The sequence below is a fragment of the Stegastes partitus genome, unplaced genomic scaffold (genome assembly GCF_000690725.1).
Source record: "Stegastes partitus isolate 25-593 unplaced genomic scaffold, Stegastes_partitus-1.0.2 Scaffold54, whole genome shotgun sequence".
NCBI lineage: Eukaryota > Metazoa > Chordata > Actinopteri > Pomacentridae > Stegastes > Stegastes partitus.
This window is the reverse complement of record NW_007577785.1, coordinates 705,223-728,311: the sequence shown is the minus strand read 5'-3', so window position 1 is coordinate 728,311 and position 23,089 is coordinate 705,223. Positions and strand designations below refer to the sequence as shown.

At 37.5% G+C, this 23,089-nt stretch overlaps 1 protein-coding gene across 1 annotated transcript in view; it reads left to right on the top strand.

Annotated features, from left to right (window-relative positions):
* Positions 1-23,089, top strand: part of LOC103352841 (protein diaphanous homolog 3) — a 162,140-nt gene that overhangs the window by 26,720 nt on the left and 112,331 nt on the right. Inside the window, exons 8-17 of the mRNA XM_008275520.1 lie at positions 3,867-4,003; positions 5,096-5,201; positions 6,736-6,846; positions 7,344-7,462; positions 7,708-7,824; positions 12,236-12,354; positions 12,449-12,513; positions 13,446-13,550; positions 15,664-15,990; positions 17,424-17,538. Of these exons, the coding sequence (XP_008273742.1) occupies positions 3,867-4,003; positions 5,096-5,201; positions 6,736-6,846; positions 7,344-7,462; positions 7,708-7,824; positions 12,236-12,354; positions 12,449-12,513; positions 13,446-13,550; positions 15,664-15,990; positions 17,424-17,538 (1,321 nt within the window). The remainder of the gene's footprint in view (positions 1-3,866; positions 4,004-5,095; positions 5,202-6,735; positions 6,847-7,343; positions 7,463-7,707; positions 7,825-12,235; positions 12,355-12,448; positions 12,514-13,445; positions 13,551-15,663; positions 15,991-17,423; positions 17,539-23,089) is intronic.

Below are 23,089 nucleotides of genomic sequence, written 5' to 3'. Positions count from 1 at the left end.
TTGTGATCAAATTTTTATTTTATTTTAGATAGAAAAAATAAGGTCAGGCATATGTACATTACAATAACAAAACAGTATATGGGAATTCACATACCTGTATAGAACTTATTGAGATATACAGTTAGAATAACACAAGTAATAACCTTAAAACATAACAAAACAAAACAAAAAGAAAAAAAAATAAAGCAGAGTATTGAAGAGAAACAGCCTTATTTGCTAATTGTTTCAGAGTAGCGAGGTGCTGCAACACAAATCACATAACAGTGCAAATGTTGTGGTTGTTTTGCAGTGTGCGAATATTGAATCTCAAGCAAAGCCGCCATTTTAAATCTGCCACTGGTCAATTTGTCTAATCTTCGTGGTTCTTCAGATGCATTTAAAATTCAACAGGACTGTGCACAACAGACTTTAAGTTATGAGTTTAGTTCCTGAGAAGACTCTTGAACAACGGACACACAGCTGTTTAACACAAATTATGTGTCACAGAAAACAAATTAACTACGCAAGCAAAATAAACAGCAAGGCATTTTAAAAAGACGTTCAAAGCTGAACTCAAACTGACATTTTGCAATTATGTTAAGTAAATTAATTTTCTTCAGATAAACTGTACTTTATTTGCGGTCAACTCCTTTTATCATAGTCAGTCAGTGTGAAAGTTTTTAAATTTTCCCAAAACTTTAATACCTCATTTTGTTGTTTTTTAATTAGTTTGTTTTTGCAATTTGTTTAATTCAAATAACAGAACTCGGTAAAACTAAACTAATATGATCATATTGTGATAAAATGATTGTATTCGAGGTTAGCAGACAATTATAATGACTCATCGCCTCGGCCTAAGCACTTGTAAATGTGCTCTGTTGAAGTAGCTTTATTTCGTAATGCTTCAGCTTTCCCTCCTTGTGTCCTGTTAGTCCGCGAGTAGCTACAGAGGAATAAAAATCTCGCCACATGGAGCTAAAACCCAGCGGAGAAAGATATACAGCCCCGCTGGCACAAAGTGTGCTGTAAGGTCTCGTGTAATCCTGCGTCTCAACAGGCGCCAGACGCCAGCATTTACCCGTAGGCCTCTCTGTCAGCCCAGACCTTTCCCTGGCTAGAGAGGCATCTTGGGACTGGAGGTACCCACAATGCCAAGAAGACAGGTGTTCCCTGCCAGCTGTCAGTGCAGCCTTTTCTTCTTCTGCCTTGCTGTGTCAAGTTACACACTTGCATATTTTCCATTGTCTGTCACGAATGGCATAATACTACAACACTAAAAGTTACCATGCTGTAAAATTGTCCTTTGAACAGGGTTTCTCCCAGTAAACTGTAGATGTGCTGCGTATATCACAATATATGCATCTAGTTTCATATATGCTACATCTATGAGCTTCTACTTCTGTTTCATTTCAATTAGTTTCTAGGTGTTTTGAGATGGAAAACGGAATGTGAATTGTGGGTGAATAGTGGGAAACCAATCAAGTAAACTTGTGTTCTCTCCTTTTTTAAGTTGATGCCAGTAAATTACAGTAACGTTAAGCTGATCTGCGTCTCTCTAGTCTGTTTGTGGCGCGAACCTAGCAGGATCTCTTGGTCTTTGTTCGTCTTGCTTGCTTGCCAGCCTCCTCCAGCGTTGTGTTCTGTGACTTTGTGCCCGAGAAAACCGAGAGTAAAATACTCCTATTAATTATGTTTGGTTAACGCCAACGGGCAATGGTGTTTATAAAGTACAGCTTGGATATTAAAAGGCTTTTGAACATCCTTTCATACGCGCGCGCACAAAATGAAACTCACGCTTTCCAACAGCAACATCTGCGGTCACCGTTTCAGCCAATATATGTATTTGATTGCACTTCTCATAGGCACACATCAATTTCAAACAAGACAATGATTATCTAGACTCTCAGTCAAGGTTTCCTTCAAACTCTGGACTAATGCGGAGTAGAAAGAAATGAAATGAGATAGATTCTTGATTAAATATTGAATATGTGGAAGTTGGGCATACTGGGTAAAATGAATGCACATCTCAGTAATAAAATTCAAGTATTCATCCAAGCTATAGTATAAATATTATTTTAAATGTGTAAAACTCAATCCTCGGGAGTCAGTTTAAACAGGCCAATGTAGGTGATAGAATTAATACTGGTATTGTTATCTACTTATTCTCAGTCTGACACATGGAGCAAGTTGTTGGAAAGGAGGGAGGACTGTAGTGGGACTGAGGGGTTGCCAGGTGTGACTGTGTGGCAGTGTAATATGGTTTACGGGGCTCACGGATCAGCGAGAAGGGTCTCTTGGCAGAATTCTGCTCCGGGGAATTCAGGACTGGTTCTGACTAAGGCTGTAGCTAACTAAAAGTTTTGCCAATTGAATTGGACTTCCTAATCAAGATTACTTTGTTATTTCTAATTATCTAACCATTTTGATAACTAATTGATAAACTGTTTTAATTATTATTACTGCAGTTGGATGAACAAATAAAAAAATGAATACATTGTATAAAATGTATGTTTTATTATGATCTTTCCTTATTGCATTCTGATCTTAAAATAATCCAAAAGGCTTCATTTGTTTATTAAAATCACAAAAATAGTTTTCTGAATACCACCCTACCCCTCTATCTAGTTTAAGTTTGGTGTCCTGTCTGATTCTGATTCCTTTTGGATCATCACAGCAGCAGAGAAATTACACAGTTGATTTTTTTTTGTTTTGTTGTTGTTTTTTTTTTTTACTGGAAATTCAGCAGCCACTGATGTTTTCTGGAAGAAGGCACAGTACATTAGAAGTGTGTTCTTGTCATGAAGTACATTCTGTGAAGCTTTGGATTGTATAGGCCATTTATGCATGAAGCCAAACTCAAGATAGGGAAATGTGCCTTTTACAAAAAAAAAAACAAGTCAGAAATATGACAGAAAATCAACAAAAATGTGACATTTTCCACAAAGTAAGCATACAATTTAGCTATTTGTATTGAGCTTTTCAAATCCAAGGACATTATCTGAATGCCACAAAGCTTGGTTAAATGCCTTCTTGAAATGTATGAAGCCAAAAAAAAAAAACAAAAAAACACATGATTAGATTCCTCAGTTGTGCTTGGTTTTACTAGCACACCTACAAAGCACTTTTTAAACTGTTTTTCCAATCTAACACCAAGAGTAAAAAGAAACCATCATTTTCTGACTCCATCGTTTGGTAAAATAAAAGCCTCTTTGATTGCCAGTAACAGAGGGAGTCCATTTGGATGTATTATTTATACCAAAGCATTTTCTTTTTAAAACTAAATCAGACATTTCAATTTGAATTGATTTCCTCTGTAGAAATGAACAACAAACACTATATTAGCCCAAATTCTCACTGTTCAACAACAGTTACTATTCTGAATGTTGTCGACACTGGTCTTCATTGTACCAAATTGTTACCATATTCCAGTTTTGACAAGCATAAATGCAGTAATAATTTTTATAATGGTGTTTTTTGCGAGATTGTTTTTTCTCTGTTCAATTTTTATACTACATAGAATAAAAATATGAAATAAAATCACATGCACATTGATTCTTAAAATGTTAGATTACGGTTTTGCTCCTTAATCACATTATTTAGTGGCCGAGTTCAATACATTGAGCTAGACCCCTAATTTTCATTGTATGTTCTATATAATGCATGATAGAAGGAACTAAAATCGCCTAAATATGCTGCAGCCAAACATTTGATCATTGAGACATATTTGGAGAACAGGTAAATGTATAGCGCATGACTCTATCTTGTATTCCTTGGTAATGCATTTCCATTTAAATGTTTAATGTGACAGTGTATGTTTGTTCTTGCAAATGCACCACATTACAGAATATGTGGGTAATCATGCTTTCTTCTTTTTTTTTTTGTTGCAGTATGGTTTGGATCGAATTCTGGGCGAGGAGAAGAGTCTTGCTTTATTGGCAAGAGCCATCGATCCCTCCCAGTCTGCCATGATGACTGACGTGGTGAAGCTGCTGTCAGCCATCTGCATTGTGGGCGAAGAGAACACGTATGTCTTTCATTCTGTCACCACATCTATGGCTCGCTACTTTTACATTAGGTTTTTTTTAACACAAAAGTGAACTGACCAAGGGTAACCTGAGGTAAAGTGAAATACTTGACATCATGTAAAATATAAAAGGGTCTGTTTGTCCGTCATTATCCTGATAGGTCTTTATGGGCCATGGTTTTGAATCCTGCAAAGCCACAGTGGTTTTGGGGAGAAAGGGGTCTTTGTTTTCCTTTGTTACCTTGAAATTGGTTCTGTTGGCTTTTGTACAGTAGGAAGTTAAGATTGTTAAAGTTCAGATTTAAATAAGACTTCCAGTCTTTTCAATACTCTTCTCACTTTCTAGTGGCATGTTTGAATGAAAAAGTCTAAACCAAAGAAACTCTTCACACATGTCTTTCATGAGACAGGTGCGTAGGAGAAGGACGAGTATAACCAAAAGTTTCCGTCAGACTCCAGCACACTGTCTAACACCTATTTGCCTGATGAAGGTCTAACATTGGAACGCCTGGATGATAAATATATCTCTTCAAGTTAGACAGTGTGCGGGAGTCTGAAACTTAACAGAAAAATATAGGTTTCTTAAATTATTTTTTAATCCATTCAAGGATTGTTCCAAAATAAATAGCACTAAAGTCAAAATCTGAGCTGACAGATGTGATCTCTGTTTCCATGTCTACTCACTAATAAAAAGTTACACTTCTAAAAAATGCCAAAACAAGCAACTGGTTTTTTAATGCTACATTTTTTTTTCTCCTTTTACAAAAGGGAAAGTGTCTCTTTTCTCAAGCTGTGCTTAAAATGACTGTCCAGAGAATAACATCATGTTTTTTTTTATTATCAGTTTAGGTAAAAGGCCAACTGTGGTGAATTGTAAAATGTGGTAAAACATACAAAGCTTGACAGAGCAGTAAGACAAAGATATGCCTGTAATACCTTTTTTCTCTAAGTACTAATGTCACTCACTCACTCCAAGGAACCTTGGATACAGTATAGAAAGAAAGAGCGCTTATGGGTGAAATCCCTATAAAAGAATGCATTACTTCATTTCTTTCTCAGCTGTTTGCTCATGCATTTCATGTTCTCATTTAGTCTGGAGAAGGTCCTTGAAGCCATCACCACAGCAGGGGAATGGCGAGCCATTGAGAGGTTCAGTCCCATTGTACAAGGACTACGAGATCGCTCCGTTCAATTACAAGTGAGTGTAAAGTACATTTACAGTCACTGACACCTTTTTGTTTCCCTCAGATTCCACTGAAAGCCATACAGAATGGCTGTAGACTTCGCCACTTCAACATATCACAGCCAGTCAGGAATCACTTAAATACCTGTATATTCTCTGGTCTTATAAAATGTTGTTTTGTTATGAATGTTTTATAGTTTTTTTTTGTTTTGTTTTCTGTGAAAACTGGATGCAGTCTATAAGCTGTTGCTCTACTTTTACTATGTGATGTTGAATAAATGAATAAGACAGATGCAGGGGAGGAATATCCTGATTAATTTTGACTCACAATGTCCAGAATTTATTTGTTTTAATTTGATTATTCAGTTGCATCAAATAAATATCAAAGAACTTCTCAGAATTTAGCCTTCAGCCTCCAGTTTTGCCTCTTTCCCCATGTGAGTAACACTGCTGTTTATGTGAAAATAGAAGTGTTAAAGTGCATATGATAGTCTAAACACTGTTTATTAACTTTTTTCTTGGGTGAATGTAGAAAGACTAAAACATGCCTATTTTTAAGTCCACATGTGGAGCAAGAATACTGAAAGAACTCCACAACGTGCAATGGCAACATCATTATACATACTTTGAAAAATAACAGCTATCACATGCTACAACACATGGACTGGCAGTACCAGATGCTTCAATTTAGTGGAGACACCCACTTTAGTGATAAATCACAACAATGTTCACTCAAAATCTTCATCAGCAAGCACATGCAGAGTTAAGATCAGTGTGTACTGGTTGGTTTTTCAGTCACTTTCTTGTTGATGCGATATTTACAATAACAAGATGCCCAGAATCAGCTTATCATCCAGGTGTATCCAGTTATCATCTATATAAGTTTTTTACTTCAAATTATCAGTGTCAGGATTTAAGGAATCAATGTTGGAACATTCAAATAAAGATCTCAATTCAATTCACAAATCTTTTTTTTTAAAAATCCAGTCCTAGTAATGAGCATAGTGTAGTTGCACAATTAAGACAAAGGTCTTTCATTATTCAGGGTTGAAACATGTAAGCCTGTGCTACCAAATTGACTATGATCCTTAAGGCATCTGAATATCTAGCATAGCCATACCCTCTTTTCACACATGAGTGGATTGCTTTACTGATCAATAATTGATTTTTCTGTTTGTGTTTGCCCAGTGAGTTGAAGAGTCACAGGATGCAGCGGTCCCCGTGTAGTAAACCGAACTCATGGGGGATTGAAAAACAGCTTCCAAAAGAGCGAGTTTGCCCTTAAATTGACAGTTTTGTGTGTATGGGTCTGCAGTTGTTGCATTAATATTAAAATCACCCCTCCCCAGTTGGTGACTGGAGAAAATAGACATGCATTAGTTATGGTCTTTTGCTTCCAAGGGACATAACTCATTTAGAATGCATGCCAGCTTGCTTTTCATCAACTTCTGGAAGAAGACGTCTGTCATCTCTTTCTTTGGTTCGCTCTCTCACTTCTCTCTTTCCTTTCCTCTCTTTCCCTTTGTTCTGTTTACCCTCCATGTTGCAGGTGGCATGCATGCAGCTCATCAATGCGCTGGTAACATCTCCTGATGAGCTGGACTTCAGGCTGCACATTAGAAATGAATTTATGCGCTGTGGCCTGAAAGAGATATTGCCGGTAAGCAAAAGATGACCACACACACACGCGCACACACACACAATACAAACTTACTCTCACCTTGTATTAATATTTAAATGAGTTGTCCACTTCAGTGAAATATTGTCGATTTGCTCCAGCGAATAATTTATGAAACACAAAGAAGAGCTTGCACGTCCTCTGTCTGTGCAGCAGCCAGAAACCAATAAAGTTTCTAGTGTCTCTGCTAATAATCAACCTACTGGCTTTTATATCTACCTAACATGTTTATCTGTTGTAAACAATGTTGCTGTTGCTGCCAAGGAAACAAATATATTAAAGGATATACACCTTTATATCTTGATGAATACTGGGGCTTACAATAAGCTCCTTGCCTTCACTTGACCTTAAATGCTTTCCTTTTGGTGTGAATGTCATAGAGGGTTTCGAACCTTTTTGTCTAATTTAGTTTGCTTAATTCTTGATCTCTTTGCATCTGTTTTATCTTTTGTTCTTTTTCCACCTTGGTCTATCCTTAGCAACTAATAACCATCAGGAACGAGGCCCTTGACATTCAGCTGAAGGTGTTTGAAGAGCACAAAGAAGAGGACATGATAGAGTTCTCTCATAGGCTGGAAGATATCAAGAGTGAACTGGAATATCCTTCTCATCACTGTAAACAGAAGCATGCAAAAATCAAAAGTCTATTTCAGTGTCTGTTTCTTGTAAATGTGCCTAATGTAGGTTGGAAATGGTAATCAGAATCAGAATGATATCCAGTCTAGGTAAAAGTTAAAATAGAAATACGTAATTCTTTTATTTATTTATTATTTTCCAGTTACCTCTTTTTTGATGTGATAATGCAATGCTTCCGTTAACGTATGAGTCCTTGACTCTCTGCACTGATGCAGGGGATGTGTTCAGTATTGTGCAGAGTATGGTGAAGGACAGCAGTGCAGAGCCCTATTTCCTCTCTATACTGCAGCACCTGATGCTTATACGGAATGACTACTTAGTCAGGTAAAAATCACCACTGCACACTGAACATTTATAATATGAAGTGCATTGAAGCAAGCAGATTTTCACTTCTCATTTTACTTGTTTATTTTATTCATTTTTCTCTTCCCTCATGCACCTTCATTGCCTCTATATGACTATGACTTTGGCTCTCTGGACTATCTTTTTTTTTAATCAGCTCTATTCATGAAATTGATTATTTTCTTTGTAGAGTGGAGGTGTTTGATTCAGTCAGAGGAGTATTGTGCTGTAACTTCTGGTCCATGTGACAATAATAATGACTGACATAAATTTGCCCACACATGCAAAGGTCTAAGCCCTTTTGAACCCTGTTAATGATGTACTGTGGTGAAGAGCTTATGTTTTGTGGGGGTATAACTCCTTCTGCCTTAAACCCTCTCAATGACATTGGTTAACAAAGAGAATGCTTTCTCTTTCATCTCCAAGCCATCTACAGCAACCATGGCTCCAGAGCATTTCTCATCGCCTATTAATGGTACTTTTCAAAGGCTTATTTTATGTTGGTTCGCGCACAGTTGGGTGTGACTTAAACCTTAGCTTGATCAAAAGATGGAGCTTTTATCTGAAGAATACGAAATGCATCACCTGCAGTTTTTTCACCCACCCAAAAACAACACCTGTCTGTTACTCTGCTCTAGTTCTGTGTGATTAACGTTCATCTGGAATCATTATGAAATGTTAACACGGGTGCTTCAGTGACTGCCACAGTCAGTGCAGTATGTTTGGTAACTTTATAAGGCATGTTCAATGTCCACACAAAAACACATATTGCTGCCCGATGTTCACGTCTCACTAACTGTGTCTTGACTACATAATCTTCTCTATTTTTCCTGTAAAAGATAACCTGTTGAACCACATAGATTACAGTGAGAGTTAAACATGATATAAGTTACGTTTTCTGCATGAATTCAATATCACATTATACAGTCTATCTGAAGAATTTATTGCTGTAGCAGTTCAGTCAGCTGACCGTTCCATAACCCCTACATCAAAAACGGAATCATAGTGTCCCATTATAGCTTAGAAACTGTAACTGAGTACCAAAGGCCTGGCAAGCCTTCCATCACCATATGTAGAGCAAATGTGTAGAGTGGTATCATTTTTTATTTTATTTTTTTGCCATTTAAAGATCAACAGTAAGAGAAGTGCAAAAAAAAAAGGAAACAGTTTACCAAATGCAGATTTTGGGCTGCAAGGTGGCTCGGTGGTTAGCACTGTTGCCTTGCAGCAAGAAGGTCGCCGGTTCGCGTCCCGGTGAGGACACTTGGGATCTTTCTGCGTGGAGTTTTCATGTTCTCCCTGTGGGTTCTCTCTGGGCTCTCTGGCTTCCTCCCACACAGTCCAAAAACATGTTGAGGTTAATTGGTGATTCTAAATTGTCCGTAGGTGTGAATGTGAGTGTGCTTGGTTGTCTGTCTCTAAGTGTGGCCCTGCAATAGACTGGTGTTGACCTGTCCAGGGTGTCTCCTGCCTTCACCCTAAGTCGGCTGACATAGGCTCCAGCCCCACCGCAACCCTAATGAGGATTAAGCGGTGTAGAGATAATTGATGGATGGATGATTGGAGATCATCGTTAATCAGCATTAGCAACTCTGCTTCTCTTTTTACAAGTAGTCTGACTCACTGACATTATTTTTTTTTAATTTTAAGTTTTGGTGAGGATTTAGAATACGCTAGGGCAGCCCTGCTGTTTTTTTTTTTTTTTTCTTCTTTTGGGTGGATTATCCCGTTTATTCACAGTGCTTGTCTCCCTGCATGCAAACAACACCACAACAATTCCACCCGTCACTATTTTAAAGGAAGCAACAAAGAATCCTTCGCTTCGCTTCGCCCACGACGACTGTGATTGTTTTAAAGAAATGCAAACAAATCAGAGCATTTTATTTTCTCCTAGAGCAGACTTGTAGTGAGCTGCAGCCAGACCATTATGTTGGACTACGCATAGCATGACCCTAGCTTTTTTTTTTTTTAATCTTCTCTGCTATGTTTCTATGTTACTTTGATTTCTGCTTGTGTCTTGAGCTGATGCCTGTACTCTACATGTGATTGTATATGCCATAAATTGCTGTGCTTTTTGACACTTGTGTAATTACATAGACATGCACACCAAGAGATTGAGAGAAGAAGGGGGGATACATTTCTATTCAAGAGAACAAAGCTGTTGCTGCACACAAAATTGAAAATGTATGCACCCTATTTTATGATGAAAAACATGTGAAAAGAACAAAATTCAAGTTGAGCACAGCTCTGCGGGGCGATAAGATACTGGGACAATGAAGGTGTTTTTATTGCAAAAGTTGAAGCTCTATTAAATGTGTTTTGTACGGCTTTGGGAGAAGATATTTTAAGGACAAATAGTGAGAGGATGACATTGAAAATGAAGGATGAGAGAAAAAATGACTAATCCTTATTATTATTTAAACAATTAGGACTAACTATTTCTACACTATAAGAAAAGCATTGTGATGTTTCTTTATTTTCATGTCCTCTTTCCTCTTTTTGGTCTCCCTGTGTTTTTTTTTTCCATAATGTCAGATCACTAGAACATACCCTATAATTTTTACATAAAAATGGGATGGTTGTAAAAGAAATTTAGTTCAGTGGATATTTTCCTTGTGCCATCTGCTTTAGCACCAACTATTTCTTCAAATTCTTCTTGGCCTAAATTTTTTCTTCATAATACCTGCACCAGGTTTGCCCAGGCAGGTCTTTCATGCTCTAGACATCATTCATTTTCACCAGGAGCACATCAGGCATCATGTCTAAATGTGATCCTTTTAATGCACTGCATATCTTAGAACTGACTGGTGCAGTAATTTGTAGTTATTGTACTCTTGGAATGCTTGACGTCAAGGATATATAGAACCCTTTTTTTTTTTTTTTTGCCATGGGTCGTTTGTTTTTGCTCCTCACCACAGAAACAGCAGCTCTGACAAACAACCGAGGAACAAGAGGTTTCTTTTTTTTTTTTTTTGGCCATGGGTCTCAAAATCACAGAATAATAACACATACCCTTATTCCACTGTTAATATTTTTGTCTGCATTCAGACTATGACGCAGCTCATCCTCAAAGTCATAGACATGGTACACACTATCAGATCCAATCCCAGCATCATTTTAGGAAGAGGTGGAATCCAATGTCCCAAATTAATCACCGTTTGTAAGTATCAAAGTATTAGTTAATGATTTGGTGTAGAAGGGATTAGGCCTCTCAGTGGCATTGTTGTAAGATAATGAGCAGATCAAACAGACACTTTCTCTTTAACTTGCAATAGCACTGTGGCTCCCAGCGTTGCATGTCATCTGTTGTTGTAGTATAATTTTTCCTTTCGCTTATTGAGGCTCGCCCTCGGTTATTCTGTGATTAGTGTGTTCAACACAGCAATATGACACAACTGAACTGCAATTATTCAGCAACTGCTAATAGGATGGTGTGTATTCCCCATTGTTCAGCAACATCAAAACAGTGCTTATATTGTGCTGTAAGTATAAGGTATATCAGTGGCTGCTTGTAAGTTTAGTTGTTCTGAAGAGGAAAAAAAGGAGTTCAACTTGTGTAAAATTAGCATGCGCCTCATGTTGGTAATATTACTATTCCAAGAATGAAGGCTGAATGAAGTAGAACATAAACTTTGTGTTACAGCTTTACCAATCACAGGAAAGCATTGCAGCTACTCAACAAATGTAAAGCACCTCTTCTGGGAATTATATTGCTGTCTAAACGGTGCAAATTGACATAACATAAAAACACAACACCACAAGTCTGCAGCCAGAAACAGGCGGTGTGATTTTTTTTCTATTTAACTTGTAGCATACTACTTTAAAAAAGTTGTCGAAGCCGTTTAGATGACCACATCAGTCGGACCCTGTTTCAGTGATAATTGCACTGCATCTAAGTTTGTAAATGGTCAGATAATACTGCAAAACATGACACAGTATCACTTTCACCATTTCATTAATAAAATGAAAACAATGCGAGTTTTGTTATAAAGGACAGTTAAAAGGAAGCGATGACACACAGCTGCTGTGATATGATGTCTTCTGCATAACTGACCGGATGTTTGTAGAACTCTATTTCACTTTGTTGCTGTGTCTGTTGCTATGTTGCTTTGTAGTGGCCGGGTGTCATTTGCAGGTGATGTAAGGTAAACACAGTGGATGGCTGTGCATAATTTTTTAGAGGTGATTTAAATGCATCTACTGAACGGCGAGTGAATAATTAAAATGGTTAATTTACTTTACAGCAGGACAAAATAAATCTGAAGGTCAAGAAAACACTTAATATTAGGAGTGCTGCTTGCAGAGGTTGTTACGCTGGCACAAAAAGACGCCCCTTTGTCTTTTTCTCAGTGTCTTTCTTGACTTTTTTTGTCCCACTTATCTTGACTCCCAGGCCCCAGTACTTTAAGATCGTCGAGGAGTGCGTTTCTCAAATTGTGCTCCATCGTAGTGGCACTGATCCCGACTTCAGTTACCGCAAGCGTCTAGATGTCGACTTCAGCCACCTCTTAGGCAAGTTTCACATTCCTGGTAGTTTATTTACATTAAAGATTTTTCAACAAAGCATTGATAATTCATTAAAAACTCAGTTTTTTTCTGTCTTCAGAGGTTTGTGTGGAGAAAGCTAGAACAGATGAGTACGAACAAAGAGCTTCGGAACTGGCACAGAAGGCAAGTATTGACTAAAAATCAACTTAGATTTTCATTCCACTGTATATCCGCTACACCACTGGAATAACACAAAACCGTGACATGCTAGCATTTATAACAATTTACTGTAAAAAGTAACATCTGTTAATAAAACCTAACTTTTGTGAAGCACAGCTAACACTGCCAAATCCTCAGGGTTTCTATTAAAGTAACCCAAGACCATAAACATAAAGAATTACTGTAAATTTAGAGAAATGAATTAGCAGAAAATGTCAATTAAAATACTTTTTTAAAAAAAAAGTGAGCATTACATAATATAACAAATCATCAATCAAATAACAAATCATGCTATGCTCCTGATCCTAAATTGTTCTGATTCCTTACAGTCAGGGAAACCAGACCTTTTTGTAATGCAACGTAAAAAAAAAAGAAAAAAGAAAATGTCAGTAACAGTTGTATTATACATGTGCCCTAGATTTTTCAGCGTGTTAACAGTGAAACTTGTTCTTTTCATAACATCTTGCACCAAAAATTGATGATTTCTGTTTAGTTTTTAATGTCTTCTCTAGCTTGAGCTGTTATATTTAGGTCAAGTTTTAATGATCAGATTAAAAAATATATATATACATGTTGACAGATGTGACTTGCTATAAGGTTAAGAAAAAAACAAAACACTTCTCATATGCACGTTTGCATAATACTTGAGATCAAATGAGTTGGTTTCTGTCAGCAGGTAAAGTCCAGGTTAACAGCAGGTTATAGATCCTGATTAGGGCTCACTGACAAAAGGTTGAAATTGAGTCAGTAAATGAGAGCAATCAAGGTAAAATTAATGTTAATTAAATAATCTCTTACACTTTAACATGCAGTGCTTATTTTAATTTCTAGTTGCATGATTTTAATATGAGTGCGTTCTTGTTTGAATAATGTGGACATGTGTTTCTTTCTTTTAGTTTGATGAGGAGTTTCTAAGCAGACAGGAGGCACAAGCTCAGCTAGTGAAGTGTGAAGAAAAAATAGCTGAACTCCAAGCAGAGCTACAGGCCTTCAGGTCCCAGGTATATGATCCTTCCAGTTTATCTACGTTTTCATTGTCAACTTGTATAAATTACTTTTTTATTCTGTATGGGTTGTGACATGTAAGAAAACACTGTGATTTGATTACTCAACAAAACCCTCTAAATCGCAAAAAGAATAGCAATTCAACTTTCTTTTCCTTTTCATTATGAGACGTTCTTGTTATTTTGGGGGAGCAGGATCGAGTGGGGAGGGGCTTTATCCACTGGAGCCTGCAGTTTCGTTTGACGTGGAGGCTGCTCTACTGGCTGGCTGACACTAAGTCTAATGAGAACACTGACCGGTCCTCCATGTTGGCCATTTCTAATTCTCTGATCTCTATCCCATAAGAGGAAATTGTTCTAAAAGCAATTTATTCTGACAACCCCTTCAGCTTCACTACTGGGGCTCTCTTCAACCCCACATTCCACCACCAAAAAAAAAAAAGCACTCTAGAGAGTTGCTCCCACACTCTGGCATTGCAAGATAACTACACACTCAGAGAGGGGAAAAGAACTTCCTTTTTATTTTCCCGATAATTTTTCAATTTGAGAGAGCAAACACAGAATGAATACTCAAATACTACCTTGGTTTGAATTGTGATGGTACATTTAGCAGTGCAGGTACATACACACCCACTTTGTCTCTGTCTTTGTCAGGCATGTCAGTCTTATTCTCACCAACACACTCGCATGCACACTTGTTAATTCAGCAAAGGTGTTCTTCCCTATAGAGGCGGTGGCAGAGTAAGGGCCCACAGCTGACCTTTAGTGTGTGTCTTTAATCTAAAACTGGTGCAGGGATCAATAAGCCATTTGCTCTGTATGATACAATTTACAAAGCTTGTAGGCCTGGTTATAACATTTGATTTTTAGCTTTGGAAAAAACAAATCATCGTGGATACATTCTGAACAGAATCTGGACTGTTTATGAGCATTTGGCCTTTGCTGGATGGTTGAGAGAACACGCCTCCGTTATCCATAGCACAATGGTATTAGACAGGAAAGCATACTGTGTGCTACCCACTTGGCAGTTGCTTTAGTTGGTCTACTCCCATTTGTTTCTGTCTAAGTCATTTTTCTTTGTTTTCCTTGACACGTGAATCCACTGTTTATTGTTTTATTTGTTTATTTATTTATTTTTTACAGAAAGGTTTTATTTACCACGGCTCCCCACACTGTAAATATTCCCCACCAGAAACAAGCAAAATGTTCTGTGTAGTAATATTCACTTGAATCAAGCATGAAAGCAATCTGCTGATGAGGTAAATAAGAAGAATTTAATACCATTTGTGAAAACTAGAAAAACAAAAAACAAAGAAAGCTACTGAAAAATATTATTTGACCTTTAAATTAATTTTGAAAAACTGAGCCTGGGTAGCTTTATAGACATTTTAAAAATGCAATTTTTGGTCAAGGACCTTGAATGCAGATAATTTATTTCCTTCCAGAATTAAATTTGTATAGAAGTGGCTTTTAATACTGCCCACATAAAGGAACATGAAAGAATTGATACTGCAGTGATAGGAAAGTTGAAATTTGCCTGTGTCCAGTAATAATTTCATATCAAAACTAAGTCCAGATAGATTTTAAGTAAATTTATATAATTTCCTTTAATGTAGGTTTCACAGTACATGTACCTACTTGTTTGTGACATTTTGAACTTAAGCAAAGCAGTTGGTCTTATCTTTTTATTATAAATAAAATCCCTGAAGAGACCACAACAAAAAATAAACTGCAACACTTTAGGATTTTGAATTTGTAAGTGAAATTCTGGCATTAAGCCTTAAGCAACAGGCATTAAGATTTGGTGATTGAGATTTGCTAATAAAAAAATAACATCAGCTTTATCTTTAAGTGTCTCGCTCCAAGGCAGTCAACATGGCATCTTCAGCATTTAACTGGCAATGCTGTTGTTACAAGATCATTTCTTTGATTGTAGGCTGCCATTTGGTGTCATGAAGTAATTGTTTAGTGTCTGGAGAGGAAAACCTCAGCAGTCACATTTTGAATAACATGCTTGTTTTTTTTGTTTTTGTTTTTGTTTTTTTATTTCTTTTTTTGTGTTTTATGTGCACTTCCCCACATACGTGATTTCCTCTACCTGCCTTTTCAGTTTGGGGCCGTACCTGTGGCTCTGACCTCTGCCCAGGCTGGACAGGCATTATCTTCCTCAGCATTCCCACCTGGGCCTCCAGCCCCTGGTCCACCACCTGGGGTGCCAGCTCCCCCTCCTCCCCCTCCGCCGCCTCCATTACCCGGCTGCCCTGCTGCGCCTCCTCCACCACCTGGGATGCCTCCTCCATTCGGTGCCCCCCCGCCACCTCCCCCAGGGTTTGGAGGTGGTCTCGGCTCTCCCACCCACCGCGCTCTGCCTTATGGCCTCAGGCCAAAGAAGGAATTCAAGCCTCAGACCTCCATAAAGCGCCTCAACTGGTCCAAAGTAAGACATTGCACGGTGTTTCTAATATTTATCCACCCCTGCTTTTGTACACAGAGATGACATGATATAAAACAAATGCAGTGTAATATACCTCCAAAATTGCTTCTCATAACCAGTCATTTTACAGATTTCTATATTAAGTGATGTACCGTATAAAAAGACATGTTTTTCCACTGTGCCGCATTGTTTTGTACTAGAACTTTTTGACAAGAAACTTAAAATTTAGGCCATGTATTTATAGTGGCCCTTTATTCTCAGCTCTCTACTTTGTTCCTGATGTATTTTGGCAGCACCTGAACAGTACAGATGTTTTTCAAAGAATTAAACAACAACTTTTCTACATTTGTGCCAAGCCAGTAATAATTGAAAATAACAGATGATCAGATGCTATTGTCAGAGCAGCCTCTGTGGTACCGCTACAGATGTTGTTCTCTGCTGAGCAATATTAGTTCATACCACAAGTGAGTGTTAGTTTGTGGTTTGATTAATAATTCAATCTGGGATTTATAGCAGTACAGGTGTTCAACAAACTAAACCATATGTTTGGAATTCGAAGCGAACCTTTTAGTATGACATGAAGAAGACCTGTCTTATGTACAGCTGTGGGAGACCCCTCCACATATGGTTATGTTTGGGACAAAGCTGTTTTCTCAAACTTCTTCAGTAAAAAGACTGCAAACTTCCAACTGTTGCCCGTAAACAACTGAGCAATACTTTGTCACACTACTTGTTTGTCACTTTCTTAATAACTACTGTACTGTGTCTTTGCCACTGGTTGTCCGCTTAGACATCTAGCAGTTACAGGGCCGTGCAGGCATCCTGTTAGTGTCTCATTTCAGCCGCCTCCAGTATGACTAGAAGACCAATAATTAGCAAGCACTTTTGCCTGATTTTGGTCCATTGAGTCCATAAAACAATATGTACAAAAATGTGTATTGGCTACAGTTTCCCTTGTTTGAGCTGATTGCTGGCAGTGATGACCTTTAGGTAAATGTGCAGAGAAAAAGTGGGCCTTAGTTTGAAAACAAATCCTCAGTGGACATTTATTTAAATTAAAAGTGTCCTCAGTACAAATTTGTTTACTTTTTAAAATATCTTTTGTTATTTTCTCACAACACTTGACCTTTTGTTTTGTAGTTATAGTTGGCTTCACTGGTTAAAAACTCATCTGATTCCTACTTTATTTTTCCAGCAATGCCAATACTTCATTGTATATTAATGTTGAAAGCAATTCAAATTAATTAACATATTTATCACCAGCTTTCCATTTTATTTTTTGCACATTTTGTGTTGCCACCCTTTCTTTCTGTGTTATGTGTTTCTTTTGTAGATTTAAAGTGAAGTTTTTTTTCCCCCCATATATATCTATATAACCTTAACAGTTTGAATCTTATGATAACTAAAAATTTTGAACTCTTGATTTGTGTTTTCAGATTCGCCCCCAGGAAATGTCAGAGGGCTGTTTCTGGGTGCTGGCTGATGAGAATCAGTACGCAAAACCTGAATTGCTGAACAGAGTTGCTTTTACTTTTGGCTCACAAAGAACAGGTAAGACTCTCCCTACCTTTTATTATACTTATTCATTTAATGTTCATCTCACAGACTGCTGCATTAGTATTCTGAGAAGACTTGGTTAGTCATCCCGTGGCAGATGCTTTCTCACAATTGAACATTTGTGCGTAATATATGACTTAGCCCTATTATTACTTATTTCCTTGTTGTTTCAATGAGCTTTACTTTCACAGAATCTTACTTTTAAAAACATTTTCCAAACTCTTCTTTAATTCTGTACAATCTGTTTCTACCTGGCAGCTGCTTTTTCTTCTCCATTTCATTTTCTCCTCCGTCTTAAAGCTCCAGCTCATGACTGTGGTACTGTGGCCACAAATAATGTTGTGGTTCCAGGGATGAAAGCATTCATGGAGGTCTTCTGGACGCTAAATGAAGTAGAATGCAGAAGTTCCCTATTCCAAAGCTATACCAGTGTGATTTTGAAAATACTGGTGGAAGATATGAGGCAAAAATAATACTAGGATTACCACAGCACTACTCTCAATATCAGATAAATGGAGGACTGATAAACAGTAATATTTGAATATGGCTCAACACTGTCTGAGTACACAACACGTGTAGTGCTACACATGCTTTTCACACTACCAGTTAGCAGCCAGCAGCCCTTGCTGAATGAGGTTGTCATGTTGTTTTGTCTTATGGTGGGTTGGTGTAAGTCTTTCTGGTGGTAATGCTGGATTATAAAAAAAACAAAAACAAACAAAAAAAGCACCGCACAGCTACATCTTCACACTTTAGTATGGCTGGTAAGATCTGGAATATTCATGTACAAGGTTGTTGGAATGAATAAAGCCAGAGCAGGAGGCAGAACGAGATGTTATCACTTTTGTCCTCCCTGATGCTTGGTCTATTAGTCCCTTCACTGATGATTTATTCACATATCTTGTGTTTTCTTTCTTGTCTTGTCACTGCTTCAGCTAGCTTACGCCAATTTGAATTATTCATTCAGGTGTTATCTACCTGTCACAACTCTATGCTGCTCCTCTCATGGCACACAAGACCCCCCTACACACCAGTGCACCTTCGCTCCCTACCGTTAAGTCGCTGAATAATGGAGGCAGATCCAAATAGCAAACAGGTAGACAGTCAAACAGGTGTTCTCTGGGGAGGACAAAGGAAGGATGTCCACTAGCAGACAATTGTGCTTTTCTGGTAAGGTAATGACCCAGAGCAACAAACATCCACACAATGATTTCTGTTTTACAATGATCAAGAAACACACTACCCATCATATGAGGGGGCACGCAAACACACTCCTGCTCTGCAGTGTGCCGGCTGCCTGATTTGTTACTGCTCATGGGTAATGCATTTTAGTTTGGCAAACAAAAGCATGAAGCATTTGACTAAACTCAAACCTTTCGCATGATTTGAATCTATTCTCTCAGTTGTTTTTCCTCGCCGTTTCTTCCAGTCCCAGTGGAAGTTGTAGAAGCAGCTCGACTGGTTGGTTGTGCTGTCGGACCCAGTTGCTACCGCTGCTGTGTGTCATCGAGTGAACTCCTGTGCATACGTGCGTGTGGGCTTGTCTTCTTATTAACACAGCCGTGTAGCATCATGTTTCATCTCACTTAAGAGCAGCGGCATCTGGATCAGCATTAAACATTAAAAAGGACACACTGTGAAACAGTACTCACTCAGTTTTCCTCATTAAATATTCATATATATCTCCTGAAACTTCCTTATTCTTCCGTGATGTTTGTGCCTCTTGCTGTAGTTTTCCGATGGAATTCCTGCCACCCGGTACACAAACTGCTGAGTTTGGATCGTGACTGGGAGCAGTTAGTTATGAGGCCATGTTTTCAGCAGACCTCAACTCAATCAAGCATAAATGGAAATATAGTATATATTATATATATATATTTTTATGTTTTCAAAGTTTGAGGAGAGTTTGTTGACAAGAACTTTTATTTGGAGGAGCAAAACAAATTTATTTGAATAAGCTGACATTATATTCACAGTTGTTATATCCTTAAGGCTCATCTTTTGTTCTCTATTTTTATTTTTTGGCAAAACATCAATTGAGGTGTTGATGAGTGCTTTTACTTTTGAGTGAACATTTCTGAGAGAAGAAAATTAAATGCAACCGCACTGACGACCGTACTCTGGTGCCAAGTCTTTGCTCTTCTGCTACAAACATAATCGATGATGTCCATGCTGAAAATGCGTTGAATTCCCTATTCAGCAGTCCCCATTTACATATTTTACAACAGAACAAGTAAACTATAGTGATTGAATCGCAGCCCACTGAGACTAAATGTTAGCCAGCACCAACTTTCAAGCTATTGTTCTGCACAGTTGAAATCCTCTATAACTGCAACCTTGTTTAATAAACTAATTATACGTAGGAGTTCAAAAAAAGGCTGCGCTGTGAATTCAGCTGAACTTTGATAGAATTTGAAGCTACTACCTCAGAACAGCTGCACAATGAGGAAAAAAGGAATTGCTTTAGCTGCTGCAAGCTTTGTCTAATATACTCACTCATTTTTCTTTCATTTTGGTAAGGGAGTTTATTTGAAACTTTCTTTTGGCATTTCACTGCTGACCTAAATAATAAGCCATCTTTTTATATAATTTTTTTTGGTCATAACTTTCCAGTTTAAATTTTCAATTTTGCACTTAATATAAACCTTTGTTTACATTTTACACTGTGCTGAATTGTACAAGAATGCACAGTTTGTCACAATAAAACTAACTGATGAAATAGTCATTTTACTTTTTTGGAGGAGTATTTATTCAATAAAATACTTAATAGATTGATTGGTAGCGAAATAAAAATAGAAAAATAGTAGTGACAGCAATACAAATGTTGCGTCCTAAATGATAAAAATGAACCATTTTGCCTGGGGAGAGAAAACTGAGAGGATGTCCCTCTAACGTTTCTAATGTTGCGTTTGCAGTGTATCAGAGCATTTGTAGAGAAGCATTACTCATTCCGCGCAGGAGACAGCCTATTTATTAGGGTAGATGGGTTAAAAAAGTAATGTAGAACTTAAATGCTGATTCTGTAATTCTGTCTCAGTCAAAACAGTAACAAAGGAAATAGTCGCAGTGGATCATTGTCATTATTGTCTTCACCACTGATGAAAATCTGTCTGACATGACTGGAAGAAATTGTGTTCATTGATCAGGTGATCAATTCAAATTTCCTTCATGTTATATTTAGTCACATATATTCATGGTATGTCGTTTAATTCTAATGATATACCTGCAATTAATATGAACCATGTCATGTTAATTCTGACCTTAACTTTAGACCTACACTGCTACTGTAGCTGTGGTGAATTGAATCCCAGCACTGTCTGAAATTACAGATTTCTCTGAGTTTGTACATTGTTGGAAACATTTGGGATACCATAAGAACACTAAGTATAGTCGCTCTTTATCTTAGGTAGAAATTTTCTTGGCTTCCCAGTTTAATGCATTTTAACATTTACAACATGGATTGTACATTACTTTAAGACAGATTATGTTTTCTGATTTCAGGTTGTAACAACTTATGGAAGGCTCAGTTCCTTTTATTGACTCTGCAAAAAGGACCTATGATAATTGGGCCTGCAAAGTGCAGTAAAGATCAATCAATTTTGCCTGTAAATTGCTTTTCAAATCTATCAAGGGGGGGGGAAGAAAAAAAAAAAAAAAGAAAGTTATGACTCCCACTAGACTTATGGTAATTTTTGTTCAAGTTCTTTATGATAATGTTGTTGGTCACAACTTAAACTTGCAAGAAAGAGAGAAACAGTTGTTCTCTCTAGTGTAAGAGACTCTTTTCTTACCACCTGTCTTTGAGTTTCTTGTCTGTTTGTGTACCACTTTATCAAGTTCTCTTATTTTTGTAATCTTTAAAGAAGCTGTGTTGTAGTAAGTCCTCATAGCATATCGGTTATCTACATACATATGTGTCATGTTAATAACATTCTCTTTCAACTTCTATTCAAACATTATTATTTTTCTTTAGCCTACTATTACCCATTACCAGCTGTTCAGCATTTAAGAGTTAATGAATTTCTGCTGTTTTATTTTTCCTTTTTAATGGAACTGCTTTCTGTTAAGCAGCTAAGGCCAACTGAATGTTCTCTGTTATTTAGGCTACACAAGAAGAACCCTTTGACAGTCACCATGATCACTTCACCATCTTTGCCCTATATTGAGGCTTTTTACATGATTAATTATGACAGCATAAATCAGAGTTTGACTATACCTTGAAGTATAGTGAGTCATTAGGCGTTTTCAAAGCTGCTGAGATCTCATTTGGATAGATGAACATTAAACATGTTTACAGTGATTCAAGGCAACAGCCTAATTAATCCAGAGGTGAATACCCAGTGCCTTTAGTAGCTGTATGCCATGGCCCTGTTTTTGTCTCGTTTCAGATAGCATAAAAACAGGTGATATTTCGTGTGTTGTTGGCTTTCAGCAAAAAACCCCCAAAACAAACAAACAAAAAAAACCTTAAAGAGACAAAACAGCAATACAAGTGATGGCTTTGGAAAGATGTAACAAATGTGCTTTAGAGGTAACCACTCTCTTTGAACATGCTCGGGTAAAACAGGCATTTAATAGTCTGTAGTGGGACTAGAATTACAGTAGTAGTAGTTTTTTTAATCCATTGAAGGTCAAATTAGGATTAAATAAAATAAATGGTGGATTGTGTACAATACAAATGACCTCTAGTGATTCACAACTGACAACAGAAATGAAATGAAGCAAAAAGGGTTCATTTAATGTTAATTCTAGTTTTAAACAATTCAGTATGCATCAACATTTCTCCATGGAACACTTGCACAGTTTTTCATGGTATTTGGCAGGTAGGCTGTCCCATGATGGATAACAATCTAAACATCGAAAGCGCCTCGAGCTCTTGCAGAGGACTGCACATACACATAAAAACACATACACAAACTGAACAGGCCTGGTGAACACGAGAGTCGCCGCAGGAGAAATATTCATGTTCAAGTCTAATGTTAGATTAGTGTGACTTACCGGATGTAGGCTTTGTGTAGAAGTCTACCATTTTTGCTGCACGTTTCATGCTGTTTTCTCCTCCTTCGATATCTGCATGTATCCATTTTCAAAATGCCCTACACCACAGGAAACAAAAACAACCACCACCTCCGAGCAGTTGAAAACGGAAATTTTTGTCGAAGATTTGGATCGTGCAAGAAGGCAGGCCTGCTTGGTTGGTAATTACAGCTTTCGCATCCCTGCGTGCGGATGTTCCACCAAAACAATCCCCCATCACTTTTTTTTTTGTTTGTTTTTGCAGGAACACTGTCACTGCAGTCAAGACGACTCTGATCATGAACCCAGTAACAGAAAACATTACTGACAGACATCAGTGAAAGTAACTTCCTATTAACAGCAGTACGACAGGTCAAACTGATAGTGAACAAGAGACATTGTGATTGGGGGATGAACATTTTACTGATTCGTAGCTGCGGTGTGTGATTCCTCCAGATTCAATTCAATTCAATTCAATTTTATTTGTATAGCGCATATTTACAACAACAAGTCATCTCATAGCGCTTCA